Source organism: Anoplophora glabripennis, unplaced genomic scaffold (genome assembly GCF_000390285.2).
Source record: "Anoplophora glabripennis isolate ALB-LARVAE unplaced genomic scaffold, Agla_2.0 scaffold79, whole genome shotgun sequence".
NCBI lineage: Eukaryota > Metazoa > Arthropoda > Insecta > Coleoptera > Cerambycidae > Anoplophora > Anoplophora glabripennis.
Genome location: NW_019416623.1, coordinates 956,908 through 980,851, shown reverse-complemented (window position 1 = coordinate 980,851; position 23,944 = coordinate 956,908). Strand labels below are relative to the sequence as shown.

The window sequence follows — 23,944 nt, the reverse complement described above, 5'->3', positions numbered from 1 at the left end:
CTGTACGATACCAAATTTCATCCAAATCCATTAAAGAGCTTTCAAGATATTTCAAAAAATAATTGGAAAGAATGTTAACGAAATACCCCGTAGAACGAACATTTTGCTAAGGCATATTGGGCTCAAACGCTTTATTTTGATGCCAGCTATCACCCCTTAGCTAATGTCCAATTAATTATGGGACACCCCTATATGATGTATTGTTGGAATTAAAAAAACTTACAAAATAATAAAAAATAAAGAATATGTAAAACTTTTTCGCAAATAACTGCGTTTCTTGGACGTGAAAGTAACCAATTTACATTAAGTAGCCTGTGGTTTATAGATATTTCAAGATAAAAAAATTGTCAAAAACATAACATTTTTGAACTGACTGTTATGAGCAAACGCTCATAACAGTTTGAAATCTTTACTTTACATCGGTACTTTGCGATGGTCAATGCACAGGTTCATTGCGTCCTCTCCATTTATGTGGAAAACGAGCATATTAAATGTACATTGTGAAAAGTATTGTATTGGTATAGGTTAGTTGTTGCGCCACATGCTGCCGAATTCAACGATACAATTCTACATGAGGGTGAAAATCGTTTCTAATTAAAGTCTGCAAAATTGCACATGATAAGAGTGAGGCAATTATTCCCTTATCAAAAGCCTCACAGTAGTTTTTGAAATACCCATTTCACGTGCAAAATAGCGGTTACTGCTGCTAAGTTTTTTCCAACCAGGTGTAAGATATCTTCCTCCTTATTTAAAACATTAAGCGTTCTTCCTTGTTCACGATCTTCATACCACAGTCTTTAAACAACATTTTGCATTGTTCTGGGATTCAGTTGTCTTTGTTTGGAACGATTCGCAAAAAATCGACAAGTTATGTCATATTCATTAATATAATTCTTATTATGAATAAGGCATTCTGAAATAAAACAACATACAGGGATGGCCAAAAGTATGGAATAAAAGTCATATCTTTTGAATGAGTTAATTTTTTTAAAACGCCGAAACACGTTAACTGATTTTGATTTTTTCCCATCTTTTATTTTTTATTCCCAAGTTTTATTTTTTCAATAGCAAGCTTTTTTCATTTAGAAATTTAGAACTAGATAATTTACAAAAATAAACTCAATGTCGCAAATGCTGAAAATGTCCTCCATTCACTCTTTGGCATTCTCCAAGACGATAGTAAAAGCTGTCTACAGCATTCTGAATGACTTCAGCTGGTAAATTATGCATCTCCGCCTTAATCTTGTTCTTTAAATTCTCAATATTATCCGGTCTGTCCTGGTAGACTCTTTCTTTCAAATATCCCCAAAGAAAATAATCCAGGGGTGTTAAGTCGGGGGATCTTGGCGGCCATTCAACTGTACCCCGTCTACCAATCCAGCGATTTGGAAACATTTCATCTAAGTATCTTCGAACATCAATACCAAAATGTGGGGGAGCGCCATCTTGTTGGAACCAAATTCTTTCATTCGGTATATCTGGATCAATTTCATGAGGGAAAATCACAGCTAGAGCAGGTATCAGGTCAAATGTTAGGAAATCCAGGTAGCGTGCGGCAGTAAGATTTTCTTCAAAAAAGAATGGGCCCAAGATTCTGTTGTTGATGATACCTGCCCATACATTAACTTTTTGTGGATGCTGCGTATGCGATTCGCATGTCCAGTGTGGATTTTCCTGGGACCAAAAGCGATAGTTGTGCCTGTTAACCACTCCATTTAAATAAAACGTAGCTTCATCCGAAAAAAGTACGTCTCGTTGAAAACCATTATTGTCGTCACACCGTCTCATCATTTCCTCACAAAATTGTAATCGCCTATCATAATCGTCTTCCAAAAGCTCTTGGACAAGACATACCTTATAGGGGTGGTATTTCTCTTGTTTCAGAAACATTCGAATTGCAGTTCGAGAAGCATCGTGATTGCGGGCCAATGAAACAGTTGAAGTATGAGGATTTTCAACAAGTTCTAATGCAATGTCTAATTTCTTTTCTTCATTCAAAGCACGTGCCCGTCCAGTTTTGGGCAAAGTCTGTACTGTACCGTGTTCCTCAAATTTGTGAAATATTTTACTAACTGTCCCTTGCGAGATTTGGTTTTCGGGATATTTCGCATTAAATAAATCGCGCACTTCAGCCTGACTTCTTATTTTGTCTCCACATCCAAGCAATATCAAGATTTCGATGCGTTGCCTTTCCGACAATACCATTGCAATTCAGTAAATAACTTGATTTTGACACAATAGTAACGTTTCGAACTCCAATTTACAACTAAAGCGAAAAATTAACCAGAAAGCCTGGCAAGTAAGTGGTGCCAAAAAAACGCAACATAAAAAATATATCTTTTTTGCGTTAGCAGTGATAGGTACAGTTTCAAATTCTTTATTTTATTCTGTGCAAATTCATGGAGGATAACACTGAAGATAATTAAATTTTATTTCACTTGTTAAGTAGGTGTTTTATACTACCCTAAAAACCTTGCTATTGAAAAAATAAAACTCGTTTATTTGGTATGACTGGATTCGGTTTTCTATAAGCTTTTCAACGAGCCCCCTCATGCCTTATGTTTCCATTTGAAAAAAAAGTAGGGGTAGCTGGGGGTTAGGGGGTTGAAGAAAAATTAATTATTATATAACCGAAAGATGGGAAAAAATCAAAATCAGTTAACGTGTTTCGGCGTTTAAAAAAAAAATAACTCATTCAAAAGATATTAATTTTATTCCGTACTTCTGGCCATCCCTGTATATCATTCTACAGTTGAGAGAGCAAGCAGAACACGTCCACGCCCGCGCTGTACCTATAACCATACTGATCTTGACTACATTGTAAACAATGTTGATCAGTTAATTAAGTGAGGTAATGCACGATCGGCCTTGATTAATTTACTGGTACACATGAAACTAGAAAAATTGTTTACTTTCACATCCTCTATTATCTCTTTCTGGAACGCACTTATTTCAGGAAAACCATGTGTAGATAAGTTTGCTTTAGTAGTTTTTTAAATATTTTTAATTCATATTACTAGTATTAAATTGTAATAAAGGCAAATTAAAAACACAAATTCAAATATATTGATTACAACACCTCTACAATACTTTTTATATTATTTCGAAATATTTTTTTTTCAAAAGTTGAAGCTAATTAAATTATGCTTGAGAAATTGTGGTGTTTAGACTTAACTGAAACAATCTGTATATAGAACAATTTTTTAAAGATATTTGAATCAGCTTGCCTTGACAACCATTGATGAATGTCCGTAAGAAATTCTTATCCGAAAAAAAAAACTACTGAAGCAAATATATGATGTATTTATATTGTTGAAATCAGAAAAATGTACAAGATTATAAAAATGCAGAAAAGGAAACACAGTTTTCATCTAAAAATCGCATTTCTAGAAACGAAATTTTTAAACTCCAGAGAACACAACTTTTATAGGAAGTTTTTCTTTCTGAAATCAAAAATAAAAAAGTGATAATTTTCGGTGGAGCTCTGTATATTGATGGTTACTAATAAAATGTTAATTATTATTATTATGGCAACATGATTACTAATACAATGAATTAATCAATTAATTACTTATTTCTTCCCAAAGGATGTCTGTAAAAAAAAAATCAGTAAAAATTTCAATGGATGATTCTGTTTTTCATTACAAGAATTTATTACAGAATCAATCAGAAGTTTTTTATTTTCCAGTGTACAAAGAAATTTGAAAATTTTTCTGTATTTCAATATGATAACTCTATTCAAACATCAGATGGTTTATTTGATAACAATTGAGTTACCATTCTAATTTGAAATACATTGTTGTTAACTGCTGATTTCATAATAAACTAAAGGTCCATTAAACTTAAAACAACTTTAAAGCATTGTCAAAACAATATATTGCTATGGTAATTAGCAAACTTTACTTAAAGTCGACGTTAGTGTAATTATGGAACTTTTCTTTAAATTTCTCTGTATCCGGAAAAGCAAAAAAGATTTGATTAATATCATTAACTTTAAGCATAATAGCGGATTGATATCAATTAATTAATAACTAAAAATACTGTTAATAGAATTTTTATATTTTGTGGATTTTATTTAAGACTGTATATAGCAACGTAATAATCAAACTGGTCTCAAAAGAGGTCTCTTTAAGACGATCACGACTCTCATTACACCAGAATCGTGAGTCTACAGGAACTGACATGCCCCAAATTAAAGAATTAAGGATTAGAAACTCTCCAGAATTTTGTGGTTATACACCTTCGTGCACTTCGGATTTAGGAGTTATGGAAGAATGCCAACCTACAGTCATGTAATTTTGGACTCCTGGTGTATGAGATCCATGTTCCCACAGAGTCTAACGTATGAAGGAAATTGGAAACTCACAAAAAGACGTGGTTAGAAATATATGGAAGTACGAATAGGTACAGGAAGAGTGGAAAGAAGCAGTTTCGTATCCTATCCACAATAAATCATATACCAGGATTTGGAGGCATTGCTCTTCTTTTGAATGTGACAAAATATTAGCAATGTAAATCAAAAACAAGTTAAAGAAAACGTGGAGGATATATGGGGGAATACAAGGGTTGCTCTAAATTAGGAAGAAGTACAATAAATACAATGTTGGCTCTAACAATAAGTGAAATACAGGCCGATATTTTGAATACAAGAAAACAACACTGGCCATGGTCTATCAATTTGAAATAGGCGTATGACAGAACATAGATCTACTAAAGCTTTAAAGCAACTAGGAGCTACCGACACATTTTTTTTTCGCACTACAGAAATGAGACAACCTCCAAATCCAAAGTGAAAGGCTGTGCGGAAGGGGGCTGCACTTGAAAAATCGCAGACAAACACCCATTATCCATTGACATTCCAGTGCCGACGTCAGGGATCGAACCCAGACCAGAATAGGAAGTCTGGCCTAGAAATGCTGGCCACCGCACTCTCGACCGACTACGCTACCGTGGTGATAATTGTTTAAAATGATCCGAATAATACTTAATAAATTAGAAAACAAAGTAAGAATACACAATCATTCGACAAATTTGAGGTCGCAGAGGAGGTAAGGTAAGGAAATCTACTGGCATCGCTTTTATTCAACTTTTGTTATACAGAAAATTATTGAGGGCCAAAAATTCATAAATCAGGTCTAGTATATAAAAAGGCGTAATATATGACTAGCTTTTGTAGATGACGTTGTATTACCAGCACTAGCAAGAAATATTGAGCAATTAAAGGAGGTTGTAAGGATGTTAGAAGGGAAACATAATAGATGTGTGTTCTCAAGTAAACAGGACTTATCAGAAATAGGTATTTCTAGCGAGGTCATCTATTGGCAATGCATCGAAAACTTCACTAATGTATTGCCAAAATTTCATGAAATTTGGACGAATAGAAGCAGAGTTATTGCGTCTGAAGTGACAGTATGTTTGTGTCATAGGTACAAAAATAAGCATCGAACAAAGAGCTAATAATATTATTTTTTTAAACTATGTAAAACTTTTGCCGAAACATTTCAATTGATGAACCAAATTTATGGTGACGATTGTTTATCCCGTGGCATAGTCCAAGTATGGTATATGCGGTTTAAAAACGGTCGTGAGGACAAAAATGATGAGCAATACGTTGGCCAACCGAAATCCATGATCACAGCAGGTTCCATCAAAGATCAATCAAAATCTTCATTTAAATTCATGGAAAACATCAATTTATAGCATTTTCACCGAACAATTTGGGCTGTCGAAAAGTTGTGTGCACAGTGCACTCACAAGCTGACTAACCAACAATTGCTCAGATTTTAACAATCGAAGAACATCATCAAGGAGGTCAAAAAGGATAAAAGCTTCATTTAAAACATTGTGACTGGCGATGGAACCTGCTGTTTTCAATAGGCTTTTTTTCGCGAGTGAAGTCGTATGTTGTAGTATGTGTAGTATGAGTGAATATTACGTTTTTGCGAGAATAGTCAGTCATTTAAACTACTATGTGACGTCACCAGTTTAGATCAAATGACTGAACTCTTCACCCTTCAGCTGAATATTCTGTTCGTATATTCAGCCGGTAACTTAACCTTTTTCTTTTTGACATTTTGTTTGAATGAGGATAAAAATCGTTCAGCAAAATGATGGATTCTGATACGGCTGTGGAAGTGGTCAGTTTAAATTTAAACTTTAGAGTCACAGATGTTTTAGTAAACGTAGACGTTGAAACAGCAAATATTTTACTTAATGGTAAGATTAATTTTTTATATGGGACATATTTGCGATCCACTTTGCTTCAGGATTATCCTCCTTTTTTGTGACATAGGCCAGATAATATTGGTAGAATAATTTGTAATTCAGGTCTTTTTCGTATGAATTACATAAAAAACCGAATATATGATATGATTCTCTAAACTTATAACATACATAAGGAACATCATCATCCTCATTCCACAAAAATATCAAAAAATATAGAGCCTTGTCACAATTTCTGTTTTGTAGCCATTGACATAAATGACTAAATTCCATTCTCTTACGATAACGATTATGTCGAATATTCGCATATCTTGCAACATCAGAATCTACATACTTTTCACGCTTTTTAAATTTGCCACTTAAAAATATTCCAAAGAAAGCATTGATATATATTCCTTCAGTTTTATTTGAAGCAAATACATATATTATATAGTGTGATAACACCAATTCCCACAACACTAGATTACTGGAAGCAGTAAAGGATGACAAATTATGGTTACTGGTTAGAAGTTAAAACCCATATGTCAAAGTCGTCAAAGTACATACTACATATCACTGAATAGTGAATATATACATTTTCGCGATCTCTTCAGGTTAGACAAGGTTAGAAATAAGATTAAAAGAGATAGAAACAGTAACTACAAGTCAGACGTAGTCACCAATATTCACTCGCGAAAAAAAGCCTAATATCATCTAGAAACCAAGCGCCAAAGTGCAAGAGTTGAAGGCGTCAGATGGGGCAAAACCCAAAAAATCTCGTTTGGAGAAGTCAAAAGTGAAGATAATGTTGTTGAAGATTTGGCACTGTTTAATCGTGAAAAATTACTGTATTTAGTCGGAAGGGGACTATTTTGAATGAAATAAATCGATTTTGCTGAAGAAAGTTTTTGTTCTCATTTTTAAAAAGTTCTGTTTACATTGGAACGCATATTGTGTACTGGGTGTAACGTAAAGGTTGGGAATAAATTTAACGGTGGATTTTTTGGTTTACAACATAAATTTTTCTCATATGAAGTGATGCTCTAAGGGTTTTCTTTTCCAAGCTACAGGGCGCTAAAAAGTTTCAAAAAATTTAGTTTTTCTCCAATAACTTTCGAATATTATAAGATAATGGAACGAAATCTTAGTCTTAATTTGATAATGCTCTAGTAACAGAAAAAAGATTGACTTTGTAAGATACTCAGTGGTGTGCGTACGGATTGTACCGTAAGGTTTTTCGAAGAAAATTGTGGTACGCCACTGGTAAAAACATTTTTTAAATATTTTTTTTTTATCCAATTTTTATTTTAAACAAAATTACCCTCTTGCGTTTTATGTCTAGCTCTTGTAAGTTTTCCGTAAATAAAACTTTTGTAAATAAAAATAAAATAGTAAAATTTTTCCAACGTAGGAAAATAAAAATAACAAAAACATTATGAAGTATGCTTTGACTCAGCCACCGAACATGGTCAAATAGGCACTGAAAAAAGACTTTTACATTGAAAACGATATTAAATTTTTTAGCGCCCTGTAGCTTAGAAAAGAAAACCCGTAAAGCGTAACTTTATATGACAAATATTTATTTTTTAATATAAAACATCCACCGTTTAATTTATTCCCAAACTTTACGTTACACCCCGTATAAGACAGCAATATAACCGATAACTCGTTAAGTATGGTTAGTGAAGACGGAGCAGCAGATTTTGGAGGTGCGAGAAAGGAAATTATTATATAGTATTTTTGGAGAAGTTAAGAAACATTGGTGGGGAAGGAGAAAGGATTAAGAAGATACATGTTACAGTAGTGAAGGATTTCAGAGGAGAACACTCGAAGCGGGCTAAGAACAGGAGATATGGAAAGTATGAATACTGAAGATGGTAAAGACAAAGCACAGACTCTGGAAGAATATGTTGAAACAAGCTATGGACCTTTGAGGTCCGTAACGCCAGTATTTTATATAAGAATATTACTTAGATTATATGCTAGATGCTCTATGTTCTTACCCTTGCTATCCTGGATGAGAGGATTATTGCCTTCATTCTGCAAGGACTGGTAACTTGTACTTTTGCTCTGTAAACTCAAACTCCTACTTAGGGCCCTGTTCCTCACAATTTTTTTCGACAGATTGTCCATTGTAGTTTCAGTTTCCTCGTCTCTCTCTAGATGGAGGAATACTTCTTCCAAAGTCGTCATGGATACTCCATAACTAGATATACCTATGAGATGTTCAATTAATCATCTTGCAAAATTCAAATTACAGTTCCTTACCCAGTTTACTGCTTTTGTTATTAATTTCTTGCTCGATAGCGGAAAACAGTGAAGCGAAATTGTCTACTGCGTTGTGAGGTAAAATAAAACTGAGTTCCCTACCATGCTTTCTGGCTTTCTCCGCCTTGGGTACGTGAGTCGTTACCAGCCTGTTAATGGCTTGTTCTTTAGAGATTCCTTCTAGTACTAGTGTGAGGTGGTAACCTATTCCGAATTTGTTTTTTAAGAAAAGAGAACTTCCACAACACCTAATGTTGCCCCTGGAAACTACCGCTTTTCTGTCAGCTAAAAAAATGTTAGTTATGGGTATGTTAATGAGAAATCATATTTGAATACGAGTTTCATCCAGAATCTAGTACCCGTTTGCGAACAGTAAAGGCTCACGCCAAAACATTGTGATTCTTTAATTATTTGAAGTACACTTTAGCTAGGAGTGCATAAAATTGATTGCAATCAATATGATTTCAGTACTGCTCAGGGTTTCGCCGTTGGTGTCGCATAGTGGGAAATATGGGAAAAAATTCTATGCCCTCGACTATTTTAACCGTGCAGTGGTAACTTCTTTTTTATTCTTCAAATTTGCTTAATTTTATGATCCAGGTATGACAATTTGATCTATCTATATGGGATTTTTTTTAATCGAGTCAGAACCAATCAGCCTCAACACCAAAGATAATAATTCGATATTTAAAAATAAAAAAATAAAAAATTTTGTATCTGAGGTTATTAAACAACGAAAATAATCATGTAGCTGCACAATACTTTTCAACCTTAAACCTGAACCCAAAAACATAACCTCAAATTCATCAAACCCAACCTCAAAGTAATACACTGACTCTTTTCTAAATCTATGGGTATAATTACTCGAGAACTATATTTTTGAGTTTATATTTCCCAACTCTAAAGCCATAAACCTACACTCGTAAAAACCTAACCTCAAACCCTTCAAAACCTAACCCCAAACCCTCAAAAACCAAATTCAAATTCTAAAAACTTGAGCTAGAAATTCATAGAATGCATGTTCCACGACAAAGAATAAAGTCTTTGAAAACTATTTTTTGGAACTTATATTTTTTATTTTTGAAGCCTCTAACCTCTATTCTTAAATATCTAACTTCAAATCCAAAAAATCTGAGCTAGAAAGTCAAACGAAGGATATTTTCCAAACCAAAGAATATGACTCCTTGAAAACTCTATTCTGGAGCTAATATTTTGTATTTCTGAAGCCTCAAGCCTATGCTATGTCCATAAAAACCTAACCTCAAACCCTTGGAAGTTATTCTCAAATCCACAAAAAATATATGGATATTTAGATAGATAGAAGTTTACATGAGTAAAGATCAATTTTGAGAACCAATGAACTAACAAATAGCCACCTAGCGAGCAAACTATTATACTCCGCGGTCGAAATTATAAAGAGTGACTAAGACATAATATAAAAACACTATTACCATAATGCGTATAAAATATAAAATTATTTTTATACGGTTCAATATTATTTATCTTTGTGCCGCTCGCTACGCACATCGATAGAATCTATAATCGTCTAGAGACCGAGTTACACTGAACGTCGATCTATATTCTATCTCTGTCTTTTGCACTTGGTAGGGAATAGGGAAATGCTTTTTTAGTGGGTGTAAACGGACTTGATTTAGCCCGTCCTGAGAAACGTCATAGCATAAGCGTAGACGAGGGGTCTAATTCCATGGCTATAATAGATTTATAAATTAAAATGCTGTAATAATTAAAATGGATCAAAGTGCCTGTTATAGCAAACCGTAAAAAATATTAGATGTTATGTTTTATTATCTTTTTTTCATTATTTTCTATATCTTGTTGCCTTTTACGCAGACACGCCAATGGATTTTCGTTCCCGGCACGCTTCATCCCCCTTACTAGTCCAAAAGCTAACGACGAATCACTCTCTATAATTTCTACCGTGGAGTATAGTATCTGAAGAATTTGTAAGTAAAACTAGTAACTGAAGAGTTTTCCAGGAGTCACATTCTTTGGTTTGAAAAATATCCTTCAATAGGCTTTCTAGCTCAGATTTCTTGGATTTGAGGTTTGATATTTAAGAACAGAGGTTATGAGCTTCAAAAGTAAAAAAATATAAGTTCAAGAAAATAGTTTTCAAGGACTTTTATTCTTTGGTGTGGAACGTAATATACATTTTATGAATTTCTAGCTCAAGTTTTAGAATTTGAAGTTGGGTTTTAAGGGTTTGGGGTTAGGCTTTGAAGAATTTGATGTTAAAAAATAGGTATAGTTTTCAAGTAATTATACCCATAAATTTAAAAAAGTCAGTGTAAAAATTTGAGGTTGGTTTTGATTAATTTGAGGTTATGTTTTTGGGTAATATAATATAATATTTATAATGTCAAAATAGGGACATATTGTTTAATTTGTTAAATAGTTTCTGATTAACACAGAAAGGGTACTAAATTCTGTATGACTTTCTCAGATTAGAAGCTTTATATTTTTGACTACATGTACCTAGAATATCTGCCTCATCCATGAAGTGTGTGGTTAACAAGATCACCTTCCCGTGCCTTCTATTCTGAAGCACCGACCACATATGCCTTCTAGAGTATGGATCAACACCAGCAGTAGGTTCATCCAATATAATGATCTGAAAATCAACAAAGAATCCAAAATTATGTTAAGAGATCCTTCAGTTTTAATTGACCTTACTTTTGGGTCTCCGATAACAGCTATACCGACGGAAAGTTTACGTTTTTGTCCACCACTTAGGTGTTTGGCGGAAGCGTTAGCCTTGTCGGTCAGGTCGATGTCGCGCAATGTCTTCATTACCTCGAATTCGATCAAAGATGGTGGTATTCCCTTTATGAAAGATAAAGAATCAATAAAGTGTTTTATGTGGATTTTGGTACCAATACCTTAACAGCGGCGAAAAATTCTAAATGTTCTCTTGGGGTTAAGTTGTCGAATAGGATGTCGTGTTGTGGACATACTCCAGTCATTCTTCTGATCTGGTCCATGTCGTTTGGGTCTCTAATGTTAAATGCAAAACGTTAACATTTCTTGGTTGAATAAAATATAAGCAGGATTTTTTTTTGATATCCAGAGAAATAATAGTAGGTACATCTATTTAGATTTTAGAGATTGTGTGCCTTTTTATATTAATGGATAATTAGGCAAATTAAATAGATAAAATTACCTCTTTGACAGATTCTACCGTCGCAAAAAGTTGTTTATTAATTGCTTTTATTTTTATTGCAATAGGAATACCCAATGACAGACAATTGTATAGTTTGACTATGGATGCAGTTGAAAAAAGGAAAATTTTTATGAAAAGTCATTCTTGTTAAGAAATTCTGTTTATACTACAACGTACATAACTGTAATTTTAAGTGATCCAACATATACAGACTCTCCTTTTTAAAGAAATCATGAAGAAATAGCAGAATTTTATCTTAGTAAAAAGATTTTATTAATTAAAAATTTGGTAAAGTTATTACATGTTTTTAAAAGGTAGACATTATCATTAAATAAAAAAAAGGACATATGTCCTCCACGACTCATTTGTCATACGACTTCTTTTAAGAAAATTCTGTATCACGCTTTCCCATACATGCGGCTGAATTTTGTTGATAACTCTCCGAATTTCTGCCTTTAATTCAGGAATGCTATGTATTTCAGCAGAATAAACTTTGGACTTTACGAATTCCCACAGGAAAAAGGCGCTTGACGTAAGGTAGCATGATCTTAGTGGTTATTTCACGGTCACGTGAGATGAGTCATTCCTTAAATTTTTGCCGTAACAAGTGGATAGTTTCACGTGCCTTATGATAGGTGACACCATCCAGCTGTACTCCAGTCGGGTTAGACAAAATAAGGGCTTAACCGGGAATAAATTAGGGACCACAATTTTATTGTTCTAACCTTTAGGGGGGGGGTCAATAGTAGTGTAAATTCAGAATCGCGACTGAATTCCACCCCTGCGTCAGTCACCATCTTGAATTTAAGGAAAAATCGTTTTTGCTCAATATCTCGGCCATTTTCAACTTTACAACAAAAATGTTGTTGCAAATGCGATTTTCTACAACTTCTTTTATTACAAATTTTATCGTGCGATCGATATTTTTCAAGTTAAGGGGGAAAATAGTGACAAAGTATAATTATTGAATTATCTCGTTTGTTATTGACTTTACGACATAAATGTACATAAACAAAGTTGGAAAGAATTATATTTTCTACAATTTTGATCTCTTTGATTTTTTCGCTACTACCAAAATTTAAGGTCCTACGCCTATGGCAAGCCTAACTAAACTCAAGGGATCAACATTCCATAGGCCTGACGTCTCCGCAAGCGTAGGACCTTAAATGTTGGTAGTAGCGAAAAAATCAAAGAGATCAAAATTGTAGAAAATATAATTCTTTCCAACTTTGTTTATGTATATTTATGTCGTAAAGTCAATAACAAACGAGATAATTCAATAATTATACTTTGTCACTATTTTCTCCCTTAACTTGAAAAATATCGATCGCACGATAAAATTTGTAATAAAAGAAGTTGTAGAAAATCGCATTTGCAACAACTTAAGTACCTACCATTTTTGTTGTAAAGTTGAAAATGGCCGAGATATTGATCAAAAACGATTTTTCCTTAAATTCAAGATGGCGGCTGACGCAGGGGTGGAATTCAGTCGCGATTCTGAATTTACACTACTATTGACCCCCCCGCCCTAAAGGTTAGAACAATAAAATTGTGGTCCCTAATTTTTTCCCGGTTAAATGACAACCCGGCTGGGCTATTGTCACCACATGTCATCCAAATCCATGCCAACCAAATGAGGTCAGAAAATGTTCAATAGAATCTCTAGATATCATTCTCCATTCACAGTCACTGTGTTTCCACCCTCGTTTTTAAAAAAGAACAGTCCAATAAACTCACCAGATTAAAATCCACACCACACTGTGACTCTTTGGATAAACAGTGGTGGTTCTTGAATGTTCCGAGGTGAAACACCTCTCTGTTGGGGATGTGAACAGGAAGACGAGACAGTACTACATGTTCCATGCGAATGCACTGCCGTCTCGTCAACAAAAGGATCCGTGTTGGGAGAGCGTTGGTCTTCTATGGCCTATATTAGAGAGATCCCCCTGAACACCTTTTTCTCTGCAATAGGTTGGTTAGCGGTTCAGGTGGATCGATCTCTTAATGGAAGAAAGTACAAGGGGCCCAATGGGGCCGAAGTGCTATAGCTTTTTAAGCTACCCTCCCTAAAAGTCCAGATTCCTGATTTCACCGTCGACTTGTTGATTCTCCAACATCCAATTAACGAATGTCCGGCGGATTAAATGGTGGTCTGGTTTCAATTTCTGGGTTAGTTGAATATTGAATGGATGCAGATGCAGATCTTTTGTTAAAATCCGCTGCATTGTGATTTTTGTTATGTTAATTGCAGTGACCGCACTGAGGTTACAGGAATTTCCGCCATACGATAGTATTACTCACCGTAACAATATTTTCGGCTGAATGTCCCGTACGAGGGCAGCCTATTTTTCTATTGTCTACAACCAAACCTGTTTGTTCAAATTTGACAACTAATCTTTTCACAGTTGTTTCATTCGGAGCGTTCCTTCTACCGAAAATTTCACTTAATTTGCGCACAGTCTCAGCTATACACTCTCCGTACTTTTAATGAATTTTCACAATCTTCACTCGCTCATCCGTCCTACACAATGCCACTATCTAGAAAACGTAGAAAAATAAAAAAGATTCTAGAAACTGTAACTTTCACCCACTTCTAGTTCATTAATAATGATATAGGAGGAAACAACTACTCTGTGGACGACAGCCCCGTCCGGCAATGCCTAGTAATTAACAGAGATCATTCAGTCAGCTGAGTCACCAGACAGAGATCGGTTCCAAACTTATTAGTTCTCAAGTTCTCATCAGTATGCTGTACGTGAGACAGCCGAGGCACAAGTTAGCTATTTGAATGTCTACCGCAATGTTTTAAGTGTGAGTGAGATATAACATGTAAAACATACCTTAATTGACAATATCAAATGGCACAAAACATATCTGTGTCAGTAGTTGCAAAGCAATGTTCTGTGCCAGTAGGCATTGAATAGCGCTAACAATGAAGATACTTTATAGCTTACCCATAACTCATGTTATTTAATAACTTTCCCTCCATTTTCTTTATTATATTTTTATTTCAACAAACAAAAACTCGCGTTTGATATTTGATTCATTCTGGCATAATGTGGAAAATGGAATAATGTTCCTAAAATAAAAGTGATATAAACTTACCTTACATCGTATCCAAAAATGTATGCAGTACCGGCAGTTGGCGCCGTAAGCCCAGTGAGAATGTTGAATAAAGTAGTTTTTCCCGCACCATTATGACCTAATATTGCCGTAATGTGGCCTTCATATATTGTGAGATTTATACCATTGACAGCTTTTACCTCAGGTTTTCTACAGTGCTGAAGAATAGCAAAAAGTTTATCAAATTAGAGAGATAAAAAGTGTCTTTTGTATAGTTTTAAATATTGCTACAACTTGAAAAGCAAGGTTTGTTAGGAAAAATTTCAATGACTTACGTAAAAACTCTTATACAAATCAACGATTTTGATTGCTTCTCTTCCCCGCATCTCTCTTGGAACTGGTTCAACGTCTAATGTTGAATCTCCTGTATTTAAAGAGTGGACAGATCCCCCATTTGCCGTTAAAGGCACCTGTAATATGAATATGTTAATATGTTAACTGTAATTCTGTTTTTATAACACGTGAAAGCAAAAATAAATGACAATCTAATGACAGGTATCGAACAGAATCTGCTGAAAAACGATAATTATGCTAATAGAGTACCTAATATTTCTTTACTTTCAACGATCAGTGAATATTGAAATGAAAATATTATGACAATACGGGAAAAGTTTTCTAAGGAATTCTCGAGGATGTTATAAAATTTGAGATACATTGTTTTATTAATATATTAATATTAACAATCCTCACATATTATTATCAGTCAAATAGTAGATAAAATTAGATATTGAAACAATGGAAATAGTTCACTGCATAGAGTTCTAAAAATATAACTAATACTGTACCAAAAAACTACTCTGTGAACTAAAGCTCTGTCCAGCATTGAATTACATCCACAATATCAATTAAACAGCTAAGATCATTCGTTAGTAGAATCACCAAACTTAGAACGGTTTTGAACTTGTTAGATCTTATCGTAGTATGTTACAAGCAGAAGTCGAAAATTTCTAAAAACTGGACTTGGAAAAAAAAATCATTATAGACATGAAATGACATTCGTGAAAAAAATATTATTCGAAGTTTCTCTGCGGAATATTGTTCGGAAAAAATGTTATAAATAAAATATCAAAAAATCAACTCGAGACTAGTTGGGAAACTTTATTTAAACAATGGTCAAAGTTATGGAAAAGTGGATTTTAACTCGCGTAAAAAACTATTATTCATAGCGAAAAGAGATTTATACAAAAAAGGTAGGTATTAAATAAACCTTTAAAATGAGACAAGTCCGATTAAATTCGGATAATTTGTTTATGCGCAAGAGCTCAGAAATGGTCGAAAATGGCCGTTTTTTTCAATTGCTAATAATTAGTGCAATTTTCATCGTAGACACTTGTAATTCAGGATTTTTGAGGCTTTTTACACCCTTAATAAGTGATAAAAATTTCAGCCCGAAAGCTTCATTGGTTTGGCGTTGGCGGAATTTGTTATCTAAGAAGATGCTATTTTCAATTCATTTTTCCCAAGCTCACAGGCGTTGTAGAGTTTCGATCATTAGTTGTTTTTGTACCTAAATAGTTGTTTTTTACGTATGCATTTACTTAGAGTTTTTCAAATTTAATTTGTTTAAAAATGACTGAAAAAATTATAATATTTATTAACAAAATTTCCCAACTAGTCTCGAGTAGATTTTTTGATATTTTGTTATAACACGTTTCGGAACAATATTCCGCAGAGAAACTTTTAATAGTATTTGTTTCCCGAAAAAAAGCTATAATGACTGGCCTAGTATCCTTAATTTACATAAATGCCTTGCCAATCAACATGCGTGACTACAAGTGCATTATTTTTGCCGACGACACGACCCTTTTGACACGTGGCGGTGTGGATAGGAGTAGAGAGTGTCTATCTAAGGCTAAATCCTGGTTTTCTTCAAATAAACTTGAATTGAATTTTACTAAAACCCAACATTTGCATTTTACAGCTGATAGATTAGCTGATAGGTCTAATAATGTGAAATTACTGGTTATTACTTTAGATACCGGTTTATCCTGGGCACCTCGATTCTCTCTGTTTTAAGCTCGCATCGCAGATTTTCGTTATGAGGCAGCTGAGGCCTTCGCTGAGTGATGCAGTTATGAAAATTTTGTATTTTTCTCTTATTCACAGTCACCTTAACTATGGAGTCCTGTTATGGGGTAACTCCGTTACTGCGCGGAAGGCATTTACTCTGCAGAAGGCGGCGGTTTGCCTTGTAGCTGCAGCCTACCGCTGGGCTTTGTGTAAATATCTATTTAAGAGTTTAAAGCAGTGGCGGCTCGTGAAGGAGGACTCTGGGACTCCGCCCCCCCAGATATTTTCAAACTGTAAACTTAAAATAATTTATTTATTTAAATCAATAAAAAATCTAAATAGCTTGCATTCAATATGTCTTGGATGTTAGGTTGGTTGCATAAAGTGCATGTACTCCGTGAACGTAGCTCAGATTAATGCCTTCTGGCATATATGATCGTGCCAAAGAGTTATGTTTGACCGCGCGCGCAATCCCCACTCCATCGCGGTCGGTGAAATTTGAGTCCATCGTGCAAGCATATTTTTACATATGATTGGACAAATTGGCATGTGGAGGGGATAGACGACGATAGGCTCGCGCGCTTTGTTTTGGAGTTTTTGGACTCCATGTGTCAGTAACCCGTATCACTGAAGTGTGGTTATACGTGTTTTGTTTTTGCTTTGGCGCTTTTTAAGGCATATTCTATAAGTTTAAGTTTAAGTTTAAAATGAGGGTTTGTGAAATAAAAAAACTTGTTATTAGTAATTTAAGTTTAGAGGAAAAAGTCGGATTGAAAAATAACGGACGTCCAACGCCAGTGTGGAATTTAGTTCAGGTGCAGAAATAGTGCAAAAGTAGGCCGACTTTTATTCGCAAATTTGATAAAAACATTTATGATAAGACAAAACAAATAGATTTTTTTGTTTTGTATGTTTATTGTTTGGAGGAGGCGAAGAAAACTGAACGAAAACTGGAGTTTCTGACTTGAAACATTTACCGGACAAAATTAAGAAACATGAAAATTCTCCTAAACACAAAAATAACTTGGTGAGTTTTTTACTTTTAGGAAGAGTAAATATTGCTTCTTGTTTAAGTAGTGCTTATGCAGAACAAATAAATAGTCATAACGAAACGGTTAAGAAAAATCGATTGCTTCTTTCAAAAATTATAGATATCTTAAAACTATGTTTCCTCTTCGCGGACATAATGAAAAAAGTGACTCGGTAATCAAAGGGCAATTTTTAGAACTGATAGACTATAATGCAAAAAATGATCCCGTGTTAGATAAAGATCTTAGTGATGCCCATGTTTACCCCCTACCCCTACACACTGACAGTATTTATTTTGGGGTATGTACTTGCAAAACACAATAACCTTGATATTTCTCAAAATTTTTCGCGCTAAGCATGGAGCTACCGCCACCCACCCGCACCTCCTATCATATACGTTCTCTCTTCAGAATGCGCCCCCCCCCTATAGTCAAACCCACGGGCCGCCACTGGTTTAAAGATCATGCCTCTTCCAAGCCTGTATATTCTTGAAACGTTGCTGCATGTGCACAAAAATCTCCAAAATCTAGCCACTCACTCCTCCATTCACGATCACAATATTAGACAGGCACTAAGTCATGTGGAACCCTTTTCTAGAATTAATACTACTAAGAGAAACAAGGTCCAGATTCAGCTTTATAATAGATTAAGTAATCATTTTAAAAATTTTTAATTTAGGACGATGCGATGTCTCAGAGAAGTTTTCACAAGTTCATTAAAAATTTTTTATTAGAGCAATGTTTTTATAGTCTTGATGATTTTATTTCTTTCGTTACTGTTTAATATTAATGTCCTCTTTTAGTGTAATAGTTGTGACAAAAAATGTACAGTTTTTGTATATGACAGTGTCAATAAAGTTTCTATTCTATTCTATTCATAACGGTAGATGGTTAAATAAAGAAATAACCCCTCAGGTTATATGTTCATAATGACCAAAAGCATGTTGCCTTGGAATTACCATCGTTAGGCATTTTATAGACAAGAAATCGCACTTTCAGTGAGACCTTTCATGTTTGGTCGAAAATTTTATAAATATACTCAATAATTGTGATTAATGTATGTGTTAATAGTTTGCTAAAAGTATTCTGCGGGATATGATTATGTTTATAGTATCGTATGCGATTTTTTTGTATATTCCACAAGCGTGTAAAGTTCAGGAAATGTAATGATAAACATAAGAAGTAAAAATGTGCTTTTTTCCCTTATTCTAAATGTATTGTCAACTCGTAAACTGTCTTATATTCTGGGGAAAACTTATACAACTGGTACAGCGGGGAGATATTGTTTACAACTTGCTTGGATTTTTAAAAAGCACTGCTATAAATTCACTGAAAATTACGTATAAAAACTCCTCTCTTCGTTTAAATGAACTCGTAAACAAATTTTTTTTTAAAAGCTTAGTTTTTTAACTTTTTATTTTTATCATTTGGAACAAAATTTAAATGTATATTTTTGGTCATAGAAAACTAATATTTTGTTTCAATGCGTTGTTTGCTTATACAGGGTGTCCCAGAATATGCGGGCAATCTTTCGGATTTATACATGGGACGTTAAAATAACATGACTAGTCCCTATAAATATTTTCCCTAGAGGCCTCTCCTATGGAGATACAGGCCCCTAAAGGACGCCTCTGAAAACCAATTTTATTTTTAATAATTTTTGAAGTACTTTGTGTAATTTAATTATTTTTTAATACCATAGACAACAAATAAGACTCCTTAAAAATTGACCCATGAAAACAATTTGGCTTGTGTCAGTTTTTATATACCTTTTACGATAAAGGCACAAAAATAATATTTTTAGATAGATTGAACCTTAAACTAAAAAAGGTACTGTTGGTTGATATCGATAAAATTAACTGTTTTCGAGAAAAAACTATTTTTGTTTAATGATTTTTATTATATCCGTAAAGAGAAATAAATCGATGAAATTCTTCCTGTGCCTATCTAAAAAAATGTCACTTTTATTTACATTTGTTTTTTTCTAAATATAATTAAATTAGACAAAGTATTTTAAAAGTTATTAAAAAAATCGATTTTCAGGTGTGTTCTTTAGGGGCCTGTATCTTCGTAGGGGGACCCTCTAGGAAAATTTTTTATAGAAACTTGACATGTTATTTTAACTATAAAAATAAATCCGAGACATTGCCCACATATTCTGGATACCCTGTACATAATTAAGACTGTATTTCTCTTTATAGTTTTAAGTTTAAAAAATATATGTCATTCCGATTCTGAATTTTAACAAAAAATGTTATTTTCATACTCAGTGAGGAAAAATATGTTAATAAATATATTTTAATTTCAAATTTCCTCGATTTTTTCCAGTTTTTTGTTAAAAAAAACAGTTCTTTCTAATTTTTCCATTTTTTCCGATTTGTTTTCTCTGTAGCCATAACTGAGACGACCGGAAAATGATCTAGTTATTTTAATGTCTACTGACATGTTTGCATTTGCCTTACATAAAACACTATTTTGTTTCTATGAATAGTAAAAATATTTTTTCAAGTACTTACCCTTTGCATTGGTTTCCTGGAACACCAAAAAGACGGTTTGAAGCAAAAAAGTGGCGATCTCTTAATACCATGCTCGCCTAAAAATGAGTACATTGAATTTGTTCTTAATAAAAACTGCTAAATCATTACTTGGAATAACACTATCTAAGTAGTAAGCAAGAAATCCGTATAAAATTATGTCCAGCGCCATCATGATTAAGCTGCCACCAAAAGGCATGCCAGGGCCAGACCACAGATTGTCAAAATTGACGCCTTCTCCTGACAAGTCCATAACTAGAGCCTAGAATAATAAGAATATATGAATCTGAAATATTTTTATAGTCTTAAATGGGCCTTTAAATCACATTTTTAGTCAACTTGCTTGAATTTTTGATATAAGTTAATTCGAGGTGTATAATAACAATAAGTGACAGTCACTTTTTTCAACCTCCAGCCAAGGGTGAAATATCTTTTCAAGATAATTTTAAAATGTGTATGAGCTAGAAGAAAGTTGTAGAGAATATAGAGGGTGTCCCGAAATTAATGCAACAAAATTTAGTCACAGATTCTTAAGACAAATTTAGGGGACCCGTATTTTTTATTTTTGACATGTGGCTCCCTCTCTCTAAGTTACAGCCCCCTGAAATCTGCCACTAAGAATAATTTTTTTTTATATCACAGAACCCTGTTGTACGAAAATCACTAAACTTGGTGCACAGGGGTTTTGTGACATGTGGAATCTGATGGTGCTACGCTTTTTGGCGGGGAACCCCCTTAAGACAATTTTTCGTGGGCCACCTTGTCTTTGGAGCCAAAAAAATTTAGTCACATATTTAAATTTCTTAAAAATTATTAGTCCGCTAGAAAGCCATTAAATTTATAAACTTTTTTGTCTCTTGATACTTTTTTGTAAAACGCAATATTTTCGAGAAAAATGTTAAAATGTGATCGAATTCACCGTTTTCCTCAAAAACATTGCGTTTTACGAAAAACATATTGAGAGATAAAAAAGTTTCTAAATTCAATGGCTTTCTAGCTAACTAATAATTTTGAAAAAAATTCTAATTTGCGACCAAACTTTTTTAGTGTCAAAGACAAGGGGGCCCACGAAAATGTGACTTAAGGGGGTTCCCCAAAAACACCAACAGCCAAAAAACGTACCACTATCAGATTCCAGAGGTCATAAAACCCCTGTGTACCAAATTTAGTGATTCTTGTACAACAGGGTTCTGAGATATAAAAAAGACTATTCTTAGGGGCAGATTTCAAGATACTGTAACACCGAAAGAGGGGCCACTTGGCAAAAAGAAAAAATACGGGTCCCCTAAATTTGTCTTAATCCATGATCAAACTTTGTTGCATTAATTTCCGGACACCCTGTACTATTAAACTTAACCGAGCTAGGGAGACAAGAAGTTAAGGGATGTTATGAGAAATTTTAAAAAAATCTTAACTTGCAGAATGAATGAATTTCAAAAGTTTTTTTTCAATCTACTCTAAAAAATAATAAACTTTATTTTCAGACAAATAGATATATTATTTAATTTTTAATAAAAAAATTATAACAATTTCGATTTTTTACTGTCAATTTTAATGATTTAATTAAATTAATTCATTTTTTTCTATACCATTTGACTCATTATTTAAAATAATTTCATTAGAATTTATTTTTACCTTTAATTTTCAGACAGGTACAAATTTATTTACCTTTTGAATTTTATTTAGCTCCTACGATATTGCCACGACAAAGATAAAAAACTACATTATAGTGTTATATTTGTCAATTCGCATGCGTCACTTTTATATTTCAAAATCAAAGGTAAAAAAAATTTTTTTCAAAAGCAACATTTCATTATTTTAAATAATTATTCGAACGGTACAGAAAAAAAAATTGTTTTAGTGTTGCTATATCATTAAAATTGGCAAATGGTTTTATATTTATATTTTTTAGCGTAGACTGAAAAAAAAACTTTTAAAATTCGTTCATTTTTCTGCCATTTTTCTGCTTGTTATGATTTTTTTAAATTTTTTATATCATCCTTTAACTTCCAGTGTTCCTAACTCTGTTAATTTTAATAGTAGAAGTCAATAAAGCATGTAAAATTTTATGCTCTACAACTTTTTTTTTAGCTTTACTCTTTTGAGTTATCTTGGAAAAATACTTATTTTTTTTACCACTGGCCGGGACTTGTCAAGAAAAATACTGTCACTTATTGTTCAATTCGTCAAACTAACTTATATTAAAAAATAAGGCAAGCTGACTAAAATTTTCGATTTAAATGCTCTTTTAATTTGGCTATTAGGCTTATTACCTTGTCCATGGCAAGGGCAAAACCTGACGAACTAATCAACGAAGCTACCCAGAACGCAACGGAGCTGGAACTATCGACAAATACTTGAATGAAGTATAAAAGGCTCATTATATTCACGGCAAAATTTCCTAATATTCCTGCGGTCTAAAAGGGAATATTTTTAAAGGTTATAACATATTACACATAACTTACTCTTGATTTGTCAAAAAATGGAGTTATCATGAATCCAAACATGATAATAGTCAACGAATATAGCAGAACCAGCAAGAATATGAGGATAAAGTTGGTGTTTTGGAACACTTTGAGTGTGAAGAGAAGCACACAGCAGACTATTGTCAAGAAGAACACGAATATTCCGTATATGATGAACCAAGACAACCTAAAACGAATTAGTATTATAGGTACCTATACTTTCCATAATTCAAGCGGCCAGTCACTGATTTTGAAACTGATGAAAATATTAAACAAACTTACCAAAAGACTGAGTCTTTCAAACCCATGATTTTCATGCCTTCCTTTATCCTATTTTCCTTTTCACCCACAATTAAAATCAGTAAATAAGTTATGAATTGTGACAGGGCCATCACCATATAGAGTGGTATGACCACCCTAAAAGCCACCATCCAATTACCCGTATGGGCGGCTTTTGGGAACATTTCTAAGAGGATTTCAGGCACTTTCATCTGATTCCCCGTGTCGATCTAGAAATCACAACAGAGTATAACGCTAGAGTTTAGTTAGGTTAGCTATGTTCGTTACGTTCATTATACCGTCGAAAGCAGTCATTATTATGACCGCAGAGCACTAGATTAGCTAGATTATATACAGGGTGTTAGAAGTTTGACTGCCTTTATATTAACAGACGAATACATTAAAATAAACAAAAAAACCTTATATGACATGGCTCCTAAACTCAATCATTTCCTAGAAAAAAATGATGTACAAAAGTTCGATTAATTAATAGCTCAGTATATAACGGTTTTTAGGTCTGAATTCTTGACACATGCATCGATTGACGTGAAATTTTCACAGTAAGTAGAAAATTGCTCAAGAAATAAAAGTTATAGTGCCGATGTGTGCTTTCACCCTGGGGGTGAATGCCACCTCTTCTCAGGGTGGCAATGGAGGCACCCATTTTAATCACAAAAATCAATAGAGGGATGAATTCTAAGCAAAAAATGCTCTATAACGTTTTTTCCAAAAATTAATTTTTTCCGAGATATTTGCGATTGAAAATATTGATTTTTCATCTAAAATCTGCATGTTTTTCAACAATTTCTGATAAATAACTCGAAAACTTTGAGTTTAATCGAAAAACCTATATAT

At 33.6% G+C, this 23,944-nt stretch overlaps 1 protein-coding gene across 6 annotated transcripts in view; it reads right to left on the bottom strand.

Moving 5' to 3' along the window:
- The window catches only part of LOC108917168 (ATP-binding cassette sub-family A member 5), a 257,109-nt gene that overhangs the window by 21,155 nt on the left and 212,010 nt on the right, over window positions 1–23,944 (bottom strand). For all 6 annotated transcript variants that reach the window (XM_018723650.1, XM_018723651.1, XM_018723648.1 and 3 more), the window contains 12 exons: window positions 23,093–23,319; window positions 22,811–22,997; window positions 22,619–22,762; window positions 20,457–20,607; window positions 20,328–20,404; window positions 15,049–15,183; window positions 14,756–14,931; window positions 11,370–11,484; window positions 11,164–11,313; window positions 10,966–11,101; window positions 8,470–8,754; window positions 8,205–8,417 (listed from right to left, as the gene is read on the bottom strand). In XM_018723650.1, coding sequence (XP_018579166.1) covers window positions 8,205–8,417; window positions 8,470–8,754; window positions 10,966–11,101; window positions 11,164–11,313; window positions 11,370–11,484; window positions 14,756–14,931; window positions 15,049–15,183; window positions 20,328–20,404; window positions 20,457–20,607; window positions 22,619–22,762; window positions 22,811–22,997; window positions 23,093–23,319 — 1,996 coding nt within the window. The remainder of the gene's footprint in view (window positions 1–8,204; window positions 8,418–8,469; window positions 8,755–10,965; window positions 11,102–11,163; window positions 11,314–11,369; window positions 11,485–14,755; window positions 14,932–15,048; window positions 15,184–20,327; window positions 20,405–20,456; window positions 20,608–22,618; window positions 22,763–22,810; window positions 22,998–23,092; window positions 23,320–23,944) is intronic.